Consider the following 20,503-nt stretch of genomic DNA (forward strand, 5'->3'; position numbering starts at 1 on the left):
GAGTACGTGGACTTCTCATGCGCAAAGTTCCTCCTGAAAAGAAAAGCCGGTAGGGGCCAGGTGGGTGAGGGGAATGGATGAAACAGACAGAGTGTAGGAGAAAAAGAGGCACCCTGATGAAGGACACAGCTGCTTTGTTAGTCTGGATGACTCGTCTTGCAGGTGAGAGAAAACCCAACTCAAAATGCTTCAAACAATAAAGAAAATTTATTAGAAATATAGCCTGAAGCCCCAGTAAAGTATGGGGTGACTCCAGCAGGTATTAGTCTACCAATTCAGGAACATCAGTAATAAGACCAAGTTTTCTTCTTTGAATCTTTCTTTCCATCTTCTTCAGCATAACATCTTGTCTTCACAATCACAGGCCAGCTGCAGCAGTAGCAGATGCCACCATCCCAAAGAGAAAATGAGGACGCGGTTCCCAGAAATCCCCAACACACCTCCTCTATCATCTCACTGGGGGATAAGGGAGAGTTGAATGTCCCCCTCCAGATCAACCACTGGCATGAAAATTAGGATCATTTCAACTGAGTTAAAGTGACAAGAACTTATCCAGGGGATGGTTAGGATCATCTTATCTAAAAATGAACGGTGGATAAAATTGGGGTTCTGAAAGCAAAGAAGGGGAGATATTAGCCATTCAACCAGGGATATTTGCTCCACCATCTGTCCACTAAGCTATATCTGATCGGTGCCATGTGATTCCAGCATTCACAAACTGATTACTTTTTAAAAACTTGGAATTTTAATGTTTACATAAGGTCTCCCACTTTTTAAAATGTTGGTAATAAATTCAAAACATTTTAAAACACTGTGTGGTCAACATCTTTCAGGCCAAATAAAAGACATCTGTAGTCCAAACATAGTCCGCAGGTCACTAGTTTGTAAACACTGGTTTATGCTACTGGTTTATTTGACTGAAACTTTCTCTATTTTAGAAAGTAAAGTTCAGTTTTACCATGTTAGTAACCGAATTATACAAATATCAATGGCAGTTTTTCTTAATTAGGAAGGTTTTACTCAACTCCAGAAAATCTCAAATGACACAGTTAATAAATATTTCAGAAAATAATGTAGGCAGGAGACACATCACATGGAAGAGACAACATTTGCAGAATTTTCACCTTAACTGAGGGTTTTAATTTGACAAGTTAACTATTAAAACAATCGAGAAATCACGATTCATTTCACAATGAATGTGCATTTTCCCCTTCCCTTCCGGTCGGTCCCCCATGATTTTTGTTTGTTTTCAGTAAAGGATGCATTAATTACCATCAAAGGAGCAAATTAAGGTGTTTAAAGAACACTCAAGCAACTAGTTAGCATAATAGTAAAAAGAGAAGATGTCTAGGAAAAAAAATCAACTAGAGACTTAAAGTTCATACACATTTCTTTAAAATCATCTTCCTTTCCGTGACTACATATAAAATTTTTGCAATTGATACATGTGCTCTCAGGAGGAAGGCTTTCTTGAGAAATTTTACTTAATTTTACTTATCTCTTCAAAGGTAGAGCAGGAGTCAGGAAACTTTAACTTCCTTGAGTGTAAGGGGCACATAGTGAGAAAGTAAGTGTGTTTCTCTGTCCTCCAGAGTTTCAAGACTTCCCATTTCATTATGGGTCCATTGATTCTTCTTTAGCTGTTGCTTCACACTTTTGGAGTTGAGTTCTAAAAAAGATAAAACTGTTAATTAACTTTTCATAAAAATTTAAATCTCTTATGCATACATGTAACTTGGAACAATTAGGAAGCTAAAACCAATTCTCTGAAATCCTGCTTCCTAATTTGTAGATTACTGGAAACATCAACAGTGAAGAAATGGACACATGGGAGGGAATGAACAAAAGAGGAGGGAAATATCATCCTGGGGTCCAAAGATTCATCTGGACAGTTAGCATAATATGGAAAGGATAGGTGACCAGGTGAAGTTATGGGATGTGGGCCATTATTTTCTGGGAGGCTGAGTCCATTCTTGCTGTCCTTAGGGACTATTCCTGAGAACATGGGGAAATTGGGGTCACCATAGCTTTCTAGCTCAGACACGTCCATCTTCTTCTTGGTTATTGGCCAAACTCAGAAGCACGATTTTCATGTTAGCACTCACCTGACAATCAACAAGTACTTCTTAGTGAGCTTCTAAGAACACATGGTTGGAACTTTTTCCCTTGTTAGTAAGAATGACACAATATTATAATAATTTGACCATGGATATCTTATGCTAGGTACAGATATTGGCTTATCATTGAAAACAGTAGTGACTGTGAGCTAAATTAGATGCACAAAATAATGGTATTATTTCATTAGAAATGCAATGCTTTTTCCATCTTAGCAGAATTATTTTCCTTCATTAATTTATTCTTTACCCCTCTTCACTCATTAAATTCTACCCAACCTCAGGGGCCAGTCAAATTCCAACTACTCAGTCAATGTATCCTCCTCTTCCTTAATCACTTTAAACCCATTCATTTTCTCCTCTTTGTGTTTTCACACTAATATTTATAGAAACCCCAGGACAAAGGTGCTAGGATGTGTTAGGTCACCCTGCAATGTACATGCCCCAGTAAGGAACCCAAAAATTTAGACCCCATATTCCCAATGAGTTCAAGAGACATTTAAAAAAATCACCAGTGACCACCTGATACTCACAAGGAACAAAGAAGTTACAGAGGTAGGAATTGGTGGTGGTGGAAAATCCGGCTTTGTGATTAGCTAGTAAGAAGACAAAAAATAATAATAATAATAATAATTCAGCGATAAGGTCTTGAAAACAGAAGTCTTAATGAAAAGGTTTAAATTGTTTTCAGAAATGGAGACTATTCTAAACCCGTGCATTGCTTTCACATTGGGGCACACATGTAATTCAGGCATAGTCAATGACAATGGAAGACAGTTACAATGGACTGAGTATTTGTGTCTCCTCACAATTTCATATGTTGAAGCCCTAATCCCTATGTGACGGTGCATGGAGGTGGGGCCTTTGGGAGGTACATAGGATTTCAGGGTGGAGTTCTCAGGTAGGATTAATGCCTTTACAAGAGAAGACACAAAGAGACCATCTCTCTTTGCCTACCATGTGAGGACAGTGGGAAAGCAGCTGTCTCCAAGTCAGGAAGTAGACTCTTGCCAAGTACCAAATCTGCCAGCATCTCCATCTTGGACTTTCCATCCTCCAGAACAGTGACAAATGTTGTTTAAGTCACTTTTTGTTATAGCAACCCAAAGTGACCAAGAATGGTGCTTTACAAAACAGATGGGTGCTGTTCTTGTAAAGATTAATCCATTTTCCAATCCTTGCATTCAGGTCTAATGCTTAAATTAGGAATATAGTGAAGAGGTGCACATTCTCATACTTTTCATTTTCAAAAAGTTTTGCAGAAGAATTTGTATTTTATATTATATTCCACAAGTTTCAACATTCTTCTGAAGAAATAATTGGGCATCATGGATTGTGTCTTTCACTAGTATCTCTTTGAGGTTGAACTGGGTGGTACAGAGAAGCTGTTAACTCTATAGGCAGAGCAAATACATGCAGCTTCATCTGACTCATCCAAAAATAAACAAGCATATTTTGAAATGAAACCATTGGCTTCTTAAGTACAGCTTCCAGTAAGTGGTCTTCTCAAGGTCTGGTAGCTAAGAGCCAAATTGACACTAAGAGACCAGAGAGGAAGTCACAATCCCCAGTGGTGCCCAGAGTGACGAAGGCAAGTTTTAATCAGAAACACAAATACCAATGTTATTATCACTAACCAACATCAGCTAAAACCTCTAGCCATGTAGAACATGACCAGGGCATTAAGGGTTATACATATTGCATATATTATTACACAAATGTATAAATCACCTTATCTATTGGGACATTTGTCCAACGAATAGGGAATCAACCCAGAGTACAGAGGAGAAAGAGACAGGAAGAGACAACTGTTCTCATTGTTCTTTACTCTCTAAATTCCATGAACCTAACCAAATAACTCCCGCCTTTTCAGGATTCTTTTGCATTAACAAAAGGCAGATTTGGGTTGACTTGAGAAAACACTGCAGGGCAGAAGTGGTAAGTATGGGTCAGGACAGGAGAGTGCAAAAAAAATCACAAACTGGGGTCTCGGCAAGCAGAGCGCAAACTAGAATTCACCTCTTGGGGTTGAATGGCCTTCACCATCTGAGGTTTACTCTTCTGCATGTGTGGCCCCATGTCAGGGGGAGAGAGTGGCCTGAAAGCAAAGACACGGTATTAATCCACAGCACTTCCTGTGGCATGCTGGGGAAGTAATGGAAGATAACCCACCGTGTCATGCCCGGTTATTGACTGGGTTTTTATTTGCTTCCTAGAACATTCTTCAGCTTCTAGTTCCCTGTTGTACAGTTGTTCTGTAATTCATAACCATCCTTAATACTTTTATTTTTCATTTCCCACAGAGTCCATTAGTAATGGTGTTAAAGCCAATTTTTAAATCTGAATTATGTCATTTCATTATTTTTATTCATTCAATTTATTTATTTATTTATTTATTTATTTATTTATTTATTTATTTATTTATTTATTTGAGGGGTATCAGGGTTTGAACTCAGGGGCACTCAAACACTGAGCCACATCCTCAGACCTCTTCTTATTTAATTTAGAGACAGGATCTCACTGAGTTGCTTAGCACCTCACTGTTGCTGAGGCTGGCTTTGAATTTGCAATTCTCCTGTCTCAGCCTCCTGAGCCACTGGGATTACAGGCATGAGCCACGGTGCCCAGCTCATTTAATACATATTGAAGATTTATTATGATTGAATAAATTAGTCTTTAAAAATGTTAAAAAGATTCTATTTGGTCAAGACCATGTTTAGAAGACAGATCTAGATGCAAATCAAAGCTCTATCATTGACTTGGCAAGACTGTAAATTCATTATCCTCTCTGAGCTTGTTTCCACATCAGTAAAAACAATCCTTGCAGAATTTTAAGGATTCATAGTTGTCATCTTTTCATCTCTAAAATGGAAGTAATAGTAGTGACTTCATGAAGCTCTTGTGAGGATTAAATGAGATAGTGGATCTAAAAGGGCTTGACACTATGTTTATCCTATAGTTAGTGATGAATAATTGCTAGATGCTGAATTCTTTTAATAAATGCAACAGCTTTTAATAATGAAAGTTAATTCCACTCTTATTATTCATTATAAATATAGTGACTAACAAAAGACTAAAATACTTCTTGCTATGAAGGATTTCCTAGGAAAAGGGATACCCAAACTCTGGTCCAAAATGAATGTGTATTTGTGCATGTATGAAAAAAACCAAAATTAAACTTGAGAGTTTGGGTCAGATGCTTAACTTGAAAGTGCAGTAGGGATTAAAGCCACAGAAGAATAAAGGTTTACCTCTGGACTTTCTTCTCCTTTCTTCTGGCACTTTGGTGCCGGATTGCTATGGCAACCACCACAAATATGACTGCCACTGGGAATAGCACTCCCACCACAATGGAAAAATCTGCAACAGAAGGGACAGGTGGAAACTGCATCTGCACACCACGCCGGTGAGTGCTTCGCCTGTGCAAAAGCCATCTCCCCCTCCCCAGATAAACCTGCGTTCCCTGGAGAATCTCTCACAGCCAATGGAATGAAACGTACTTTGACCATGACTATTGTGTTAATATCTATAAAGAGAAAATAAAGGGGAAATCGGTAGGGAGCATTTAATTTGAGATAGGAAAAGCATCACACCACTGAGGATTCTTTGAAGGGTGATGTTGACATGATAGGTAAATGAGGGCCTGGAGATGAGAAGAAAATGCAAAGTCAGGAGGAAGTCAGAGAGGAATGAGATGCTTTTGAAACTCCACCTTGGAAGGAAACCAGCAAAAGAAAACGAAGCCTTCAAATTATATTTCTCTCAGCCACAAATAAGGAGCTGAGGTATTAGTCAGAAAACTGATACAGACCTAACTGTTTTCCTGATATTTGTTGTTTATTGGAATTCCTGGTCAGAAAATAAATTACATGACCCTGGCAACTAGGGAGTGGTTTGAACAAATATTCCTGTGTCTATATGGTGTTTTCTCTTTTACAATGTCTGCAAGGTCAAGTATTCGTTTCTCTTACAGTAATTAGAAACCACAAGAGACCAGGAGGTACAAGTCTGAAGAGCAAGGCAAAGAGATGCCGCTCTCATTGCAGAGATCCGCAAACCTGTCACAAGATAACTTGTTATAACTGGATTCAGGGGTGCACACCTGTAATCCCAGCTACTCTGGAGGCTGAGGCCAGAGGATGGCAAGTTCAAAGCCAGCCTCAGCAACTTAGTGAGATCCTGTTTCAAATAAATAATAAATAACCAGGGATGTAGCACAGTGGTAAAGCACTCCTGGGTTCAGTCCCCAACATAAAAAAAAAAAAAGTTAATTGTTGTATAAAAGTAAGAAAAATTCACAATTGTGAGCATACAGGCAGATGGAAGTAGATATATCAAAAGTAAAATTTTAGGCAAGATAATGATGGCAGTTCAAATCTCCCCATCTTCCATAAAAATTACTTTTTAATAAAGTAAAAAGAAAATAAAGCTTGTAGGCTTTTACGTTAGATACGATATAGACACCTTCAGAATGTATTTGAACTAAAAATGGGATTGTAATTTTACTTTCAGAATAGCAACATATCAGAGGAACTAAAGAGGAAGTTGGCAGGGCTTCACGAACATCCCTAATTTGAAGGCACTTGGTCTGGAGGTAAAGTTGGGGTGTAGACAGTTAGGAGTATAGTAACAGAAACTGGGTGCTCAGTTTAAAATGGAAATAATTGAAGAGGATATCTAGTCTCCTTTATTCTGATAATGGTAGTCTAGAAAATTTGGATCAATCTTCTCACTAAAAAGAATAAAAAAAGAGCAAACAAAATGCTTCGTAAGATGCGGGAAATGCTGAAAAAAATTAATTAAAAAAACTGGAGAAATGCTAGAGATGAAGGAGAGGGCAGGAATCTAGAGACAGAAATGAAAATGATTCTGTACAGAGTTTAGAAATGCAGAAATGAATGAAGAGCAAATGAGACCCCGTATGTAAACTGTGGACTTTGGGTGATAATGAAGTCAGTTAATTGACTGTAATAAATGCACCACTCTGGTGCTGGATGTGATAGTGGGAGTGGCTGTGTGTGCCAGGAGGCAGGGGGCATGAAGGGGTCTCTGCACTTTCTGTTCGATTTTGATGTGAACCTAAAATTGTTCTAAAAATAAAATCTATTTTTAAAAATCAGATGAAGAAGAACTTTTTAGGATAAGCACTAAAAGAGCATAAAAGAAAGGCATAACCAAGTTAAGAAAATGAAATGATTACAGTACAGTACATAAGAAAGAAAAAGAAAAAAAAACAGAAAAGGCAAGACAAATAGAAACTATATAATTATGGATTTATATCTAAATATATCAGCACACATATATATATATAAAATCAGTACCCCAGATAAATTGAAAAAAGAAAAATTAAGACTACAAAGAAAAAGCCAGGAAGGTCTGAGACTAAAACCTGAAGAGAAATATTTGCATGCTTTTTTCCTTTTAATAAAAGACAGAAATAAAGAGAATTGAGAAAAAAATGAAAGTAAAAGTATGGAAAAATGTCATACTATATACAAACACAAAAAGAAATATGGTTTAGTTAAATTAGTTTGCAGGAGATTTTGACTTTTAAATGCAAGAAATGCTGCAGATGTACACAGAATAATTTCACAATGATGAAGTTGCTAATTCACCCGGAAGACATGAAATCTAAACTTGCATGCGATGATAATATGGTCACTAACAGAACTAGAAGGAGCATTAACCAAATTCGCAATTATGCCCTGCACTGTAATTGGTAGAAGAAATATAATATCAGTAGGGATGAACGTATGTGCAACGCAGTCAAGCATCTTGGCACACAAATATCCAGAAAGCACTGCAAAACACAAGTTCAGAATGCACAACCTCTCTGTGCACAGATTTTTACAAACAAGAACACGAGGAGCCACAAAGCCAGCCTCAACACTCAACATAGTCTCCACACAATATGTTCTCTGATCAATACATAATGTGAAGTATTAACAGTAACAACAATATCCCCACATTCATGCATATTTAGAAGTATACATCTATTTCAAGAGTCAAAGAAGAAAGCCAGTGAGAAATAGAAAATAATTTGAACTGAATAATAATGAAAATATCTGTACTATGTGGACTACAACCCAAGGGATCCTTAGAGGAAAATACTTATATTTGTAATCTTAAAAGGATGGATTTTAAAGGAAGTCTGAAAATAATCAGTCAACAACAATCTCAAGAAATTTTTCTAAAAGATGAAATAAACTTAAGGAATTCAAATGGAATAGTATGAAGTAGAAATTAATGAAGTAGCAAACAAATAAAAAATAAAACATAAAGCAAAATATTAAACTTTTAAAAGATTCTGTTTTCATATATACATATTGAAAAATAATGCTTTAATGATATTCAAAAGTTAAGTGGGCATTAGGAGCAACCTCATGCCAAAATGTTTTAATTTTGATAAAACAAGAAAATATTTAAACTAATAAATGAATTTAGCAATGCTGTAGGATATGAAATTGATACATAATAATTAGTGGCTTTTCTATACACCAGTTGCAAAATACCTGAAATAGAAATTGGGAAAGCAATTCCATTTACAATAGCTCTAAATAATACCAAGGAATAAATTTAATCAAAGAGGTAAAAGATCTTCACAATAAGAACTAAAAAGCATTTATGAAAGAAACTGAAGAGGTCCCCCCAAATAGAAAGATATTCTATGTTCATTGGTTGAAAGAATCGATATTGTTAAAATGTCCATACTACCCAAAGTGGTCTACAGATACAATGCAGTCCCTATCAAAATACCTATTGCATTATTCACAGAATAAGAAGAAAACTCTTAAAATTCGTATAGAACCACACACACACACACACACACACACACACACCACACCACACACAAAATACCCAAGTAGTAAAATAATGTAGAATAAAAAGAACAGAGTTGGAGGCACTACATTATGTGACTTCAAAATATCCTATAAAGTCATAATAATCAAAACAGCATGGGAGAAATAGTAAAGATAAGAGCAGAATTAATTTGAATAGAGACAAATAATACAAAGATCAATGAAATTAAATATTGTTTCTTTGAAAAGATAAAAGAAAATTGACAAAACTTTAGCCAAAATAACCCAAATAAAGAGAGAGAAGACTCAAATAAATAAAATTAAAATTGAAAAAGTAGAGGTTACAGCAGATATCACTGAAATTCAAAAGGTCATTGGGACATATTTTGAAAATATATTGGAAGATATAGTAGAAATGGAAAAAAAGAAGATCCAGACACATATGATCTACTATATTGAAACAGGAGGATTTTTAAAAACTAACAAGATCAATAAAAAGTAATAAAATTTAAGCAAAAATAAAAAGTCTCCCAACAAAGATGAGAACCAAATGGATTCACTGCTAAATTTTAACAAATTGTTAAAGAAGAACTGATATCAAGACTACTTAAATTACACCATACAGTAGAAAAGAAAGGAGCCCTTTCAAACTCACTCTAAGAAGACAGTATTATCCTGCTAAAAATCACCTGATAAAGGCACATTAAAAAATGAACTCTATAGACTAATATCCCTGATAAACATAGATGCAAAAATCCACCGTAAAAGGCTTGTGAATCAAAGTCATCCATTAAACAGATCATAGGCCATGATCAAGTTTGCTTCATTTCAGGCTGCAAGGATGGTTCAATATATGCAAATCAATAAGTGTAATATTCAATATACATAGACTCAAGGATACAATCTCATGGTCATCTTAACAGGCTCTGGAAAAGCCTTTGACAAAATTCAACATCTCCTCCTGATGAAAACCAGAATAAGTTAGGTATGGGAGGATCATACTTCATTTTAATAAAGTCTACCTACAACAAACCCTTAGATAACGTATTACCGAATGGGGAAAAATAAACGACATTTCCTCTAAAATCAGAAACAAGACAAGGCTATCCACTCTCACCATTCATATTAAATATACTATCAGAAATTTTAGTTAGAACAATCTGGAAAGGGAAAGAAATAAAAGGTCTAGAAATAGGATAGGAGGAAGTCAAATTATACCTGTGGCAGATGAGAAAATTCTATGCATGATCCTAAAGACCCCACCACAAGACTTTAAGCACTGATAAAAATAATTCAGTATAGTAGAAGGACACAAAATCAACGTCAATAGCTTTTCTACTCATCCATGATGAACTCCCTGTGAAAGAAATCAAGAACACAATCCCATTCACAATACTGCACAAAATAGTAAGATTCCTAGAAATAAACCTAACTAAGGATGTGGAAGACCTCTATAAATATAAACTACAAAACACTGGAGAAAGAAATTGAAGAAAACATGAGAAGATGGAAAGTCCTCTCATGTTGACAAATCGGGAGAATTAATGTCAAAATTCCATGCTACCACAAGCAATCTACCAATTGAATCCCCACCACAATACCAATGACATTCTTCAGAAAACTGGAAAAAGAATCTTAAAATTCCTAAGGAATCACAGAAGTCTCAAAGAAACCAAAGCAATCCTGAACAAAATAAACAAAGCAATGGCATAAAAACAGACATGTAGACCAATGGAATAGAACAGAGAACCCAGAAATAAATCCACACACCTTTACCCAACTGATCCTCTAATAAGGTGCCAAAAATGCACCTTGCAGAAAGGACAGCCTTTTCAACAAATGGTGCTGGTGAAACTGGATATTCACAAAAAATTAAAACTACAGCCCTGCCTCTTACCCTGAATCAAAATCAACTCAAAATGAATCAAAGACCTTTGAAACTGAAACTTTGAAACCACTAGAAGAAAACTTTGAAACTATTAGAAGAAAACACTTCACGATTTTGGCACAGGAAATGCTTTCCTGAAAATTACTCAAATAGCTCAGGACACAGGTAAGAACTGACCAGTGGGATTACATCAAATTAAAAAACTCCTGTACAGCACAGGAAACAACAGAGTGAAGAGACAGCCAGCAGAATGCGGGAAATGTTTGCCAGCTATTTATTTATCTGCCAGGGGATTAATTTCTAAGAACTCAAAAAACTTAAAAAAAAACCCAAATAGTCCAGTCAATCAAAGGCAAATGATCTGAATAGACGTGTCATAAAAGAGCAAGTAAAAATGCTAAGAAATATGTGGAAAAAATGTTCAGTATTTTTATCCCTCAAGGACAAATGCAAATCAAAATTACATTGAGATTACATTGAGATTTCCTCTTATCACAGTTAGAAAGGCTAGTATTTTTAAAATACAAAAACAAACAAACAAATGCTGGCAAGCTTAAAAATCTGAAAGCAGAACTACTGTTTGATCAGTTATACCACTCCTGAGTATATACCCTAAGGAAATGAAGTCAGTATACAAAAGAGATCTGCCTACCCGCATTATAGCAACACTAAAAGCCGAGGTATGGAATCAGTCTAGATCCCTTTCACAGATGAAGGGTCAAAGAAAATGCAGTGTATACACATTCAGTCACAAAGAAGAAGAAAATCCTGTCATTTGCAGGAAAATGGGTGGAACTGGAGGATGCTACATTAAGCACAATAAGCCACATACGGAAAGACAGTTTCACATGTTTTCTGTCATAGTTGGAAACTAAAATAAAACAACATTAAAAGAAAAAAAGAAAAACCAAAGATGCCCTGAGTGTATAAGAAAATTAGGAAGCAGAAAGGAGGTCAGAGGAGGGGGAAGGTAGGAGAAGAGAGAGTGGACATGGTCACAGCACAATGTATACATATATGGAAACACCACAGTGAAACCCTTTATGCTGTACAATTAACACCTGTGGGTGATTTTTGTATAATAATAAAAATAACCAAAAAACAAAAACAAAGGTATTGCCATTTCAGGTTTCACATATATCCAAAACAGAAAAATAGGGAATGAAAACTTAGCTTTGCTATGTTTAAATTCTATGTCCCCTCAAACACTTTATGAATATTTAGTGAGATAAAGACTATAAAGGAACATGTTGGTTTGGGTGGGGTGTCATTTTTTTTACCCCAAAAGATAAGGTAGATTTTCTGAGCTGCTTTGACCTCTGACTTGTGAATAAGCACTTTGTACTAAACAGCAGCAAAGGAATGGAATCCAGTCCTCTCCAACAGCATGGATGGAAGTGAAGATCAGTTGGGAAATAAGTCAGGGACAGAGAGGCACGTACTGCATGATCTCACTCATGTGGGAATGTAAGGAAGTTCGTCTCCCAGAGGGCTGGGAGAGTAGAGGGGAGAGGGCCACTGCGGGCAGGGCCAAGCAGTAGGGACCAGGTCTCAGTTAGGAGGAAGTTCTGGGTGCGATTGCACACAAGGGTGACCGTAGATATCAATCAGGAATTGCACATTTCAAAACGCTACCAGAGAGAACTCTAAATGTTTTCACCCTAAAGAAATGATAAATTTAGATATGTTTAATCTGATTTAAACATTATATGTCTACAGGTATATGTAAACCATAGAACACTAGAAAAAATAATGAATTTTTAGAAGCTCCTGAAAGATAGGAATTCAGGGGACTTGAGTAGGCAGAAACAGTCAATTATCGACTGAACTTCAGAAGGAAATGCTGTTCTTTTAGGGACAGATAGTCCATTCAGGTGCATTCCCATCCATGTCTCTGCTCCCATGTGTACAAAGAAGACCCGTCCATGTTCCTAGCCAAAGCCCCAAGGACAGCTCCCTAGAGGGGGTGGGGCCTGGAGGAACCCCAGAAGCAGGACAGAGGCTGGCTCTGGACACGGTTCTAGATCAGACGAGAAAGGGGCACTGAGAAAAAGCAGCTGTGTCCAGAGGGAAATGCAAGGAAGAGCAGTCTCCTCAGGGCACAGCTGTCCTCAGTGTGGCAGCTGGAGGCCAGGGTCCCCACCCTGAAGTCTGTAGGGAGAGCTGTCTGCCTGTGAGCAGAACTCACAACCAGATGGGTCAAGAGTGGTTTCAGTAGGTATAACACACACACACACACACACACACACACACACACACACAGAACCCATGTGAACCAATTCAAATCAATCCAATGCCTGATGCAGTCAGGGTCACAGATCCTGAAAGAAAAAGAGCAGGCAACCTGGTGACAGAGGACGGCCAGCCTCAAAGGGCTGGGGAGAATACAGAGGGCGGGACTGAACCTACAAAAAATAGCATAGACCATATTCTCAGAGAGTGTTATGAGGTCATTTTACCTATGCGTTAAGTCATGGCTGCTATGACAGTCGAATAATCATAGAGCAAGATAATTTGGTAGATTAAAATAATACAGACATAAACTTTGAGATTTCTTTGTATGAAGAATAAAAACAAAGGTTATAGAAAATATGATTTAAGTAGTTAGAGAAACTCTGAGGACTAATACTGTGGATTCAGTGACTGTGGAAAAGGAATTCCAAAGGAGAGGAAAGAGGCAGTGAAGTCCTGCGTAACACAAAGCCAAAGCTTGGAGGAGAGAGCGGTCTCCCAGGCGGGAGGTCACCTACGGAAGACTGTGGAGGAGTCGTCGCAGTCGGGAGGGGCCCATCCTTCTTCACACTGACACTGGAGCTCGTGGTCACACACCTGGAGGGGCAAGCGCACTGTGAGCCTCCTCACTAGACTGAGCACACTCTCCCAAACCCCCTCAGCCACCACAGAGCCCCCTGGGGAACCCCAGTCACACCCACTCTGCATGCATTCACCTGCCCAAGTAAGGTCTGAGTGAATTGCAGGCATGGCAGTAATGAATGGCCTTCAGAAGAGACGACTCACAGTCTGTGCTGCTAAGGGGTCGAATATTCTCAACTGTGATCCCTGAATGCTGAAAGCATCCTTCAGCTCTATTGCAACTGACTTAAAATTACCTATGACTCAGCAAGCTCAGGGACACATTTTTTCAAAACTTACCGCATGTCCTTTGCACTTGGAGGAGCAATTCGTGGACTTGTAGGCTCTCTCCACATCCACACATTCTGCATTAATGCACACCTGAAAGAAACATGGAAATGTGAGCCCGGTGGCTTCAGCTCTGCAAATGGCTGACCGTGTGGCATTTGTTCTTCTGTTAGTCACTATTATTGTTATCAAACTTGCCTTTCTATTAAGGAAATCACAGTAGATTTCTGAAAGAGGAAGATGGAACCTGAAAATTTTTTTTTATAATGAAGTGTGTGGAAAGTCGCCTTCACGATAACTTCCTTCCTTTGCTTAATTCCTAATGGATCTTTCCCTCAATCTACAGCTTCAGTCCCACACTTAAGATGAGTAACACTGAACTAAGCCCTTCACATAATAACAGCTGCCCATTCCAAATCAAACGATTATGGAAAAATACATGCGAGATCCCAATACATGCCGTGTTGTAACAGCTATCCTTTATGTAAAAAAGCAAACATCATTCTTATTTCTCTCTGTGTGATTTTCAGAGTTGCTATCATGCATTAAGCACTTATCAGTTTGGGAACACAAAAATTCATGAAGTTTGAAAACCTAGTCCCAAGTACCTAACAGGTACTTCTTGAATGCTTTAGGAGGACTGAATGCAGACAGGAGCTGGTGAAGGGCAAGAGCCTTATTCTGAACACGGTGCTCCCTGGAACACTAGGAGACGCTGCAGGAGCGGAGTTTGGTACCTGTTTTCCCTAGAGCAGCTCTGCTCTCATTTATTTTGTGCATCTGGTTTTCCTCATGTGATTCCATTTGAATAAAGCATTCTACTGTGAAAAGCAAGTGGGAAATTTTCAACATAAAAAAATTCTCAATATGTTGAAGCTGCTGCTCCTAATTTGAATAGTTTAACGTGCACATAGCAGATGGAGGTGTTTGCTGCAGATATCTAAATTTCTTAATATATGGGGTCCTCATGTGCTTCCTGGGGTGACTGAGGCCTTCCCTAGTTCCAAGGGTGGATTTAAGTGAACACAAGTCAACCATGGTTATTCCTGGTCCCTTGTCAAGTGTTAGTTTAAGAATGGGTAATAAAATTACAGGCAATAAAGAAGGGTGATATCAAGCCTGTGGGAAAGGTGCTTCTAAGAAAGATTTCTGCACTCCTAAGAAAGGTTGCACAAGGAAACCCTTGTTTTCTGCCTCTGCGCTCCTTCCTGGAGAATGGGCATCGCATTCTGGAGACAGCAGGGGCCAAGGAGAAAAGGACCTGGATCCGCAATGGTGCCCATGTACCACCAAATCGCCATGTGGCATCCTGGACTTAAGGTTGCTTGAATTAAAAACTACCCTGATTGTTGAAGTCCATTTTAGCCTCAAGCAGCCTGATACGGTATGGGAACTGATATTACAGTGCAGCAGGAACTGTAAGACCAGCACTATTGTAAAGTCAAAAGCCAATTACGTGCCTGTGATCACGATTCAGGGGAGACATGTTGTAACGGAGAGGAAAAAAGGGAAGAGGTGTGACGGGCAGAAGTCATGTTATCCAACAAAGTGCAGAGTGGACAAACACAGGCCTTGGGAGGGACGTTGCTCTGTAAGACGGTGAGAAAGGTGAGCGTGTGCAATGAGGCTCTCAGTCACTGTCTAAAGTGGCTCTGCGTGCCACTGTCACAGGAGAAGGTAAGGACGTACACAGTGTTCTTTCCTCTGCCAATGCAGGTGGGCAGGTACGGGGTGCAGGTGAGGGGAAATGGAGACGACCCCTGTTGCTCATGCTCTTTTCTTAGTTGAGCCAATTCCAAAAGATTGGTAAAATTTACCTGAAAAGTTACCTATTTTTTAAAAATCCAAACCACTCTATATCTCAGAAACAGTGACTGTAGTAGGAGACCTTCAGGGTTGAACACTAATGCTAAGATGATCTTACTGGCAGGGAAGCCAGGGACACCTAAATTCTGCCTTAGTCTACATGTCCCTCGTCCCTTAAGGCCAAGCATTGCGACTCCTTCCAGCTGTCTTAAGGCCTTAAAAAGTTTCTAGAAATCCTAAAGGAACCAGCATCTGAAAGCTGCAATTAAAGAGCGCCTGTTTCATGTGGTATTTCTTGCCCTTGATGATGATTCATATTTTAAGAAACTCAGTGCAAAGGAAAGTTAGATGCTATGAGGATCTCTTAGAATCTAGCACTAAGATTTCCTTTCAAATCAGCAAAATTTAAAACTTTCTAAATTTATATTTTTGACTCCAAGACTCAAAGGCCATGTCTTTTTATATTTGTTTTCTTTAAAATTTTTATAAACCATACCAACACTGAACCACAAAGATAATTTTAGACTCATTTGCAAATAAATTTACATTTAAATAGCTCAAGCAGGTTGGCAAATAAGAGAATATTTTTAGGATTGGCTTTACAACAATAGAAAAACAGGGCAACTCTTGGGTCCTGTAGCTATATGAACGCAATAAATAGGTTAACTCCAATCTCCTATGGGAGATGAACCTCATTATCCAAGCTCAGGGTTGGCCCCAGTCAAGTAGTCCCTCTGCCTGAGATTGTGAGGTTATTATACTTTCAATGAATGTACAGATTGTTAACTGAGGAGCATTATCCCACACCCTGGTGTTTTCCACGGTGACCAAACTTAACCTAGGAAAGTGAAACGTGCTGTCCATGTATAGCCAGCACGACAATATTACACCTTTCCTGAAATCATGTCTATAATTTCATATTTCACCACAATGTTTGGAATATTAACAACAGTCTCTGTTCTTGCTATCTGCTAGGTTCTCTACCATTCTCATTTCTTAAATTTCTTATAGTATTCCAATTTGAAATTCCCAGCTATTGTATAAAAACATGGTGAATCCAATAATGGGGAAAAAGGCCAGTGGTTAACAACTGAGAAACAAAAACACAGCCCAAGCCCAACATACCAAAAACAAACAAACAAATAAACAAATAACATTTTGAGTGACAGCACAATTTCAACTTGCCTTGTTCTTCCCACACTTGGTTCCATTGGCTACCATGTCTATTCCTTGACTTGTGTCTTCAGGATCAAATAGCTTACATGTCTCGAAAGAGATTATAAATCCTTTCCAGGGCAAAACACCTGACCCGCCTTGACAGAACAACTTGCCACACATGACGTCTCTGAGGAAAACGCGACAATTATTGAAGGGTTCAAATTGTAGTTTTATACAAATGCAAGTCAGTTCTGTGGCTGTAAATAATAAATAATGCTTCTCTTTGTAGCAGAGACATCTAGTTTGTACTTCATATGCATTTACCTTCATTCCTCAGTAATAGAAACCCTCAAAATTAGGAAAATTCATTGTTGCTCAAATAAACACCTTTTACAGATCCCAGGAGAGCTAGTTTCTGCCAGTTGCCTAAGTTCTAGTCAGTGGGAAAGAAGCAGAATCGTAAGCCTAGATTCTAGGAGATCGGCTGAAATAAGGGGGTATGTCCAACCCCTGAGTGTTCTTTCCCTTCTGCCGATTGGGAGGTGATAGCTGCAGAAGCCCTCACAGACCAAGAGAAGCACTTGGGGACAGAGGAGGTCAGTGTGAGGATGCCAGGGGACGCACAGAGGATGATTCCAAACATCGTGGAGGGCAGCTAAGAAAATAATACACTTGTTTTTATGACTTTGAGCAGAACAATTCTAACACATAAAACCCTTAATTCTCAACTAGAGTTTGGTGCAAACAAAACTGAACCTCCCTTGATTTTCAAGGCATTAGTGGGATTACAAAAAGAACAGTCTCCCTGCATCTGCAGATTAAACTGCTCAACACTCAATAAAGTCATTGATTTATCACCAATAAATGTAAGCAAAGACAAAGACAATAAAACTGGAGTCAATTTCTTTGTGCAGAATTCAGAGGATTGTGAAAAAAGTATTCTGAAAGTGATTCCACCCGATTTTTCCAAAGTCTCTGTGTGGCTGCCAAAAGTATGAAGAAGTGGATGAAGTCATGCATTCTCTCTAAACTTGAGGGTGTTTTTCATGAATCATTTAGGTACACCAGATGAGGACAGCCATGGGCAAAGGAATTCCAGGCTGATTCTCCACTGTGGATAAATGACTAGGAGGGCAAGCTGTGGGGTGATGAGCCTTGTGCTGCAGAAACTACCCCCAGGATATTGGAGGGTGCACAGGCTGCAGAGGAGACATGGAACGACTCAGCTTCCTTCTCACTCACCTCCTATGTATCGCCCTCTGACTCCCATACGTTGCCTTTCACATAATTTTTCCTCTTTTGAATCTGCCCTGAGTTCCTTCTGAGGAGAGACCCCACACCATGATTGGTTATTTAGGCCAAGATTCCCCTAAAAGATGGCCCTGTATTCAAACTCTATTTTGTTTGGTAATATTTGTCATCCAACAGCATTGGTGTTCAGTGGAACAATTTGGGGAAATGCTGATCTTGTTCAAGCCTCTTGTTATAAATGACTTTGTAAAATTTGAAGCTGGTACAAAGAATTTGGTATACTTTGAATTCTAAGCCGTCTTAAAATTGCAGAATCAAAAAAATAAAAGAAAGGAAAATCTCAGCTGCATCTGCTGAAATATTCTAAAAATCTTTTTTGCAGGATATAATAATAAAAATAAAATGAATTCTTCAGGCAAATTGTCAATGACTCTTTTCTTCATGTCATTCCATGGCCAAATTAAATTAAATGGTACTTGTCCCATATTGGTTATTCCTCAAGGCAGATGAATATTTCTACCCACAGACTCATACTAAAAAGCAGTAAATTGAAAAGTAGCTCAAGTATACTGGGAAGTTCATGGACAAATTTCCAACCAGCACCACTCACTTTTACCATGACATCTGTGCTTGGTGCCATCTGCAGAAAGAGACTCAGCACCTAGCCCCAGACAGGCACACAGTAGTCACCCAGTGAAAGTGTGTCAAAATTCTTGGTTCTGGGTTTCCTTTTCCTGGAGTGAATCAGAGTGTGGGCTGGAAGTGTGCCATTGCCCTAGTCTTGAAGCAGGAAAGTTCAAACAAGGCCACCTACTTTGCTTTACAGGGAACGCGGGTGTCGTTCTCTATGTGACAGTATCCATACTTGGACCCAGCTTCGTTCTTGTGGTAACAAGACTCATCTGCAGCCTTGGTGCCTGGGTGCAGGTGGGGAGACATAGGGAAAGAAAGGATGCATGAAATTTAGTTCTGCCAAGGATTAACAAAACACAAAACTAGAATGAAAAGTACACATTAAGTAACACATAGCCAAAGTTTTGGGGACCAGACTGGGATTTCAATCTGGGATGTGGGTGGAATTTTTCACATACATAATGAGAGGGTTTGGGGATGGGACCCACATCTAAACACATGATTCATTTATGTTTCATGTGTATCTGATACACATACCCTGAAGGTAATTTTATACAGTATTTTTAGTGTACCTGTTTTGATTGTGACTTGTCACATGAGTTAGATGTGGAATTTTCCACTCCTGGAGTCATGTTGGTGATCAAAATAATTGTGGATCTGGGAGCATTTTGGATTTCAGATTTTCAGATTAGGGACACTCAGCCTGTCCTATTACCACATCATTCCCTTGACCATTCTCAGAAATACAAATTGCAATAATTTGATATCAGAGGATCTGGTTAGAATTTAAAATAATCTTTTAACTCTTCCACTATTGAATATGGCTAATAAATTTTGGAAGCATCTGAATGACTGACTGAAGGTTGAAAACCCATCTAAATATGGAAACTTAGCCAGAAGAGATGATATCTTTTTGTCAACAGCCTACAAGCTTTGATACTTGAATGCTATCTTGTTCTTTTAGATCAATGCTAAATTTTATTTCAAAAGTATGACATTTTACGAGTTTTATGAGAAAATATTGTGGTTATTCATGTTTGAAAAAGACATGAAATAGTAGATAAGAATTCTAATGAAGACTTTAAAATGTCTTTTTTAGCTTATATAATAAGGATTTTATCAAGAAAATCAACGTAAAACACAGTTAACAAAGTATTTGATTATAGTTATTCATCAACTAAATATAGAGCTCCCAAAATGTACCTATTCGAATATAATAGAAAATATTAGGACTAAAAGTGTGTAGTGTGGATAAAATAATTTTGAAAATTTTCTTACGCACTTCTTCCATATAAAAGAGAAAAACTTTCATAAAATATCGTGTTGATATGTGCCGCCATGGCGACTACTATTTATGTTCAAACTCCTACTATGTGCCAGGCAAGAGATAGATGTATTTTATTCTCATGTAATCTTCCGCAGACCCCCATCGGACAAGCACAAAACAATGGTTAGGAGCGCAGGCTCCAAGCAAAGCTGGGCAACTCTGGGAACCTGGGCAAGTCCTGGATCTCCCTGGGTTTGCTTCTCGGTAAAACGAGGACATATGCTAAAGGAGTGAGTAAATGTCAGCCAAGAGAAAGGGGACTGGTGAGTAGCACGTGGCCAAGAACGAGAGCTTTTCTTATTGTCATTCTCAAGTGATCAGTAAGGAAACTAAGAACCATATTAAGTCACAGAGATGAAAAACCAACCTCACGCAAATTCTGAGT

General features: G+C 38.3%; 1 protein-coding gene across 4 annotated transcripts in view; it reads right to left on the reverse strand.

The window, feature by feature from the left end:
- Positions 1 to 261: 261 nt before the first annotated feature.
- The window catches only part of ADAM28 (ADAM metallopeptidase domain 28), a 56,966-nt gene continuing 36,724 nt past the window's right edge, over positions 262 to 20,503 (reverse strand). The window contains exons 15-23 of one of the 4 annotated variants that reach the window (XM_079142274.1): positions 18,973 to 19,075; positions 16,935 to 17,094; positions 13,956 to 14,036; positions 13,553 to 13,631; positions 5,366 to 5,474; positions 4,134 to 4,212; positions 3,072 to 3,168; positions 2,648 to 2,710; positions 1,550 to 1,669 (exon numbers count right to left, since the gene is read on the reverse strand). In XM_079142274.1, the coding sequence (XP_078998400.1) occupies positions 1,668 to 1,669; positions 2,648 to 2,710; positions 3,072 to 3,168; positions 4,134 to 4,212; positions 5,366 to 5,474; positions 13,553 to 13,631; positions 13,956 to 14,036; positions 16,935 to 17,094; positions 18,973 to 19,075 (773 nt within the window). In that variant the 3' untranslated portion in view covers positions 1,550 to 1,667. Of the gene's footprint in view, positions 1,670 to 2,647; positions 2,711 to 3,071; positions 3,169 to 4,133; positions 4,213 to 5,365; positions 5,475 to 13,552; positions 13,632 to 13,955; positions 14,037 to 16,934; positions 17,095 to 18,972; positions 19,076 to 20,503 lie in introns of all 4 variants that reach the window. The other 3 variants (XM_079142273.1, XM_079142275.1, XM_079142276.1) reach the window with 3 other exon arrangements.

This window comes from Sciurus vulgaris, assembly GCF_902686455.1.
Source record: "Sciurus vulgaris genome assembly, chromosome: 5".
Classification (NCBI taxonomy): domain Eukaryota; kingdom Metazoa; phylum Chordata; class Mammalia; order Rodentia; family Sciuridae; genus Sciurus; species Sciurus vulgaris.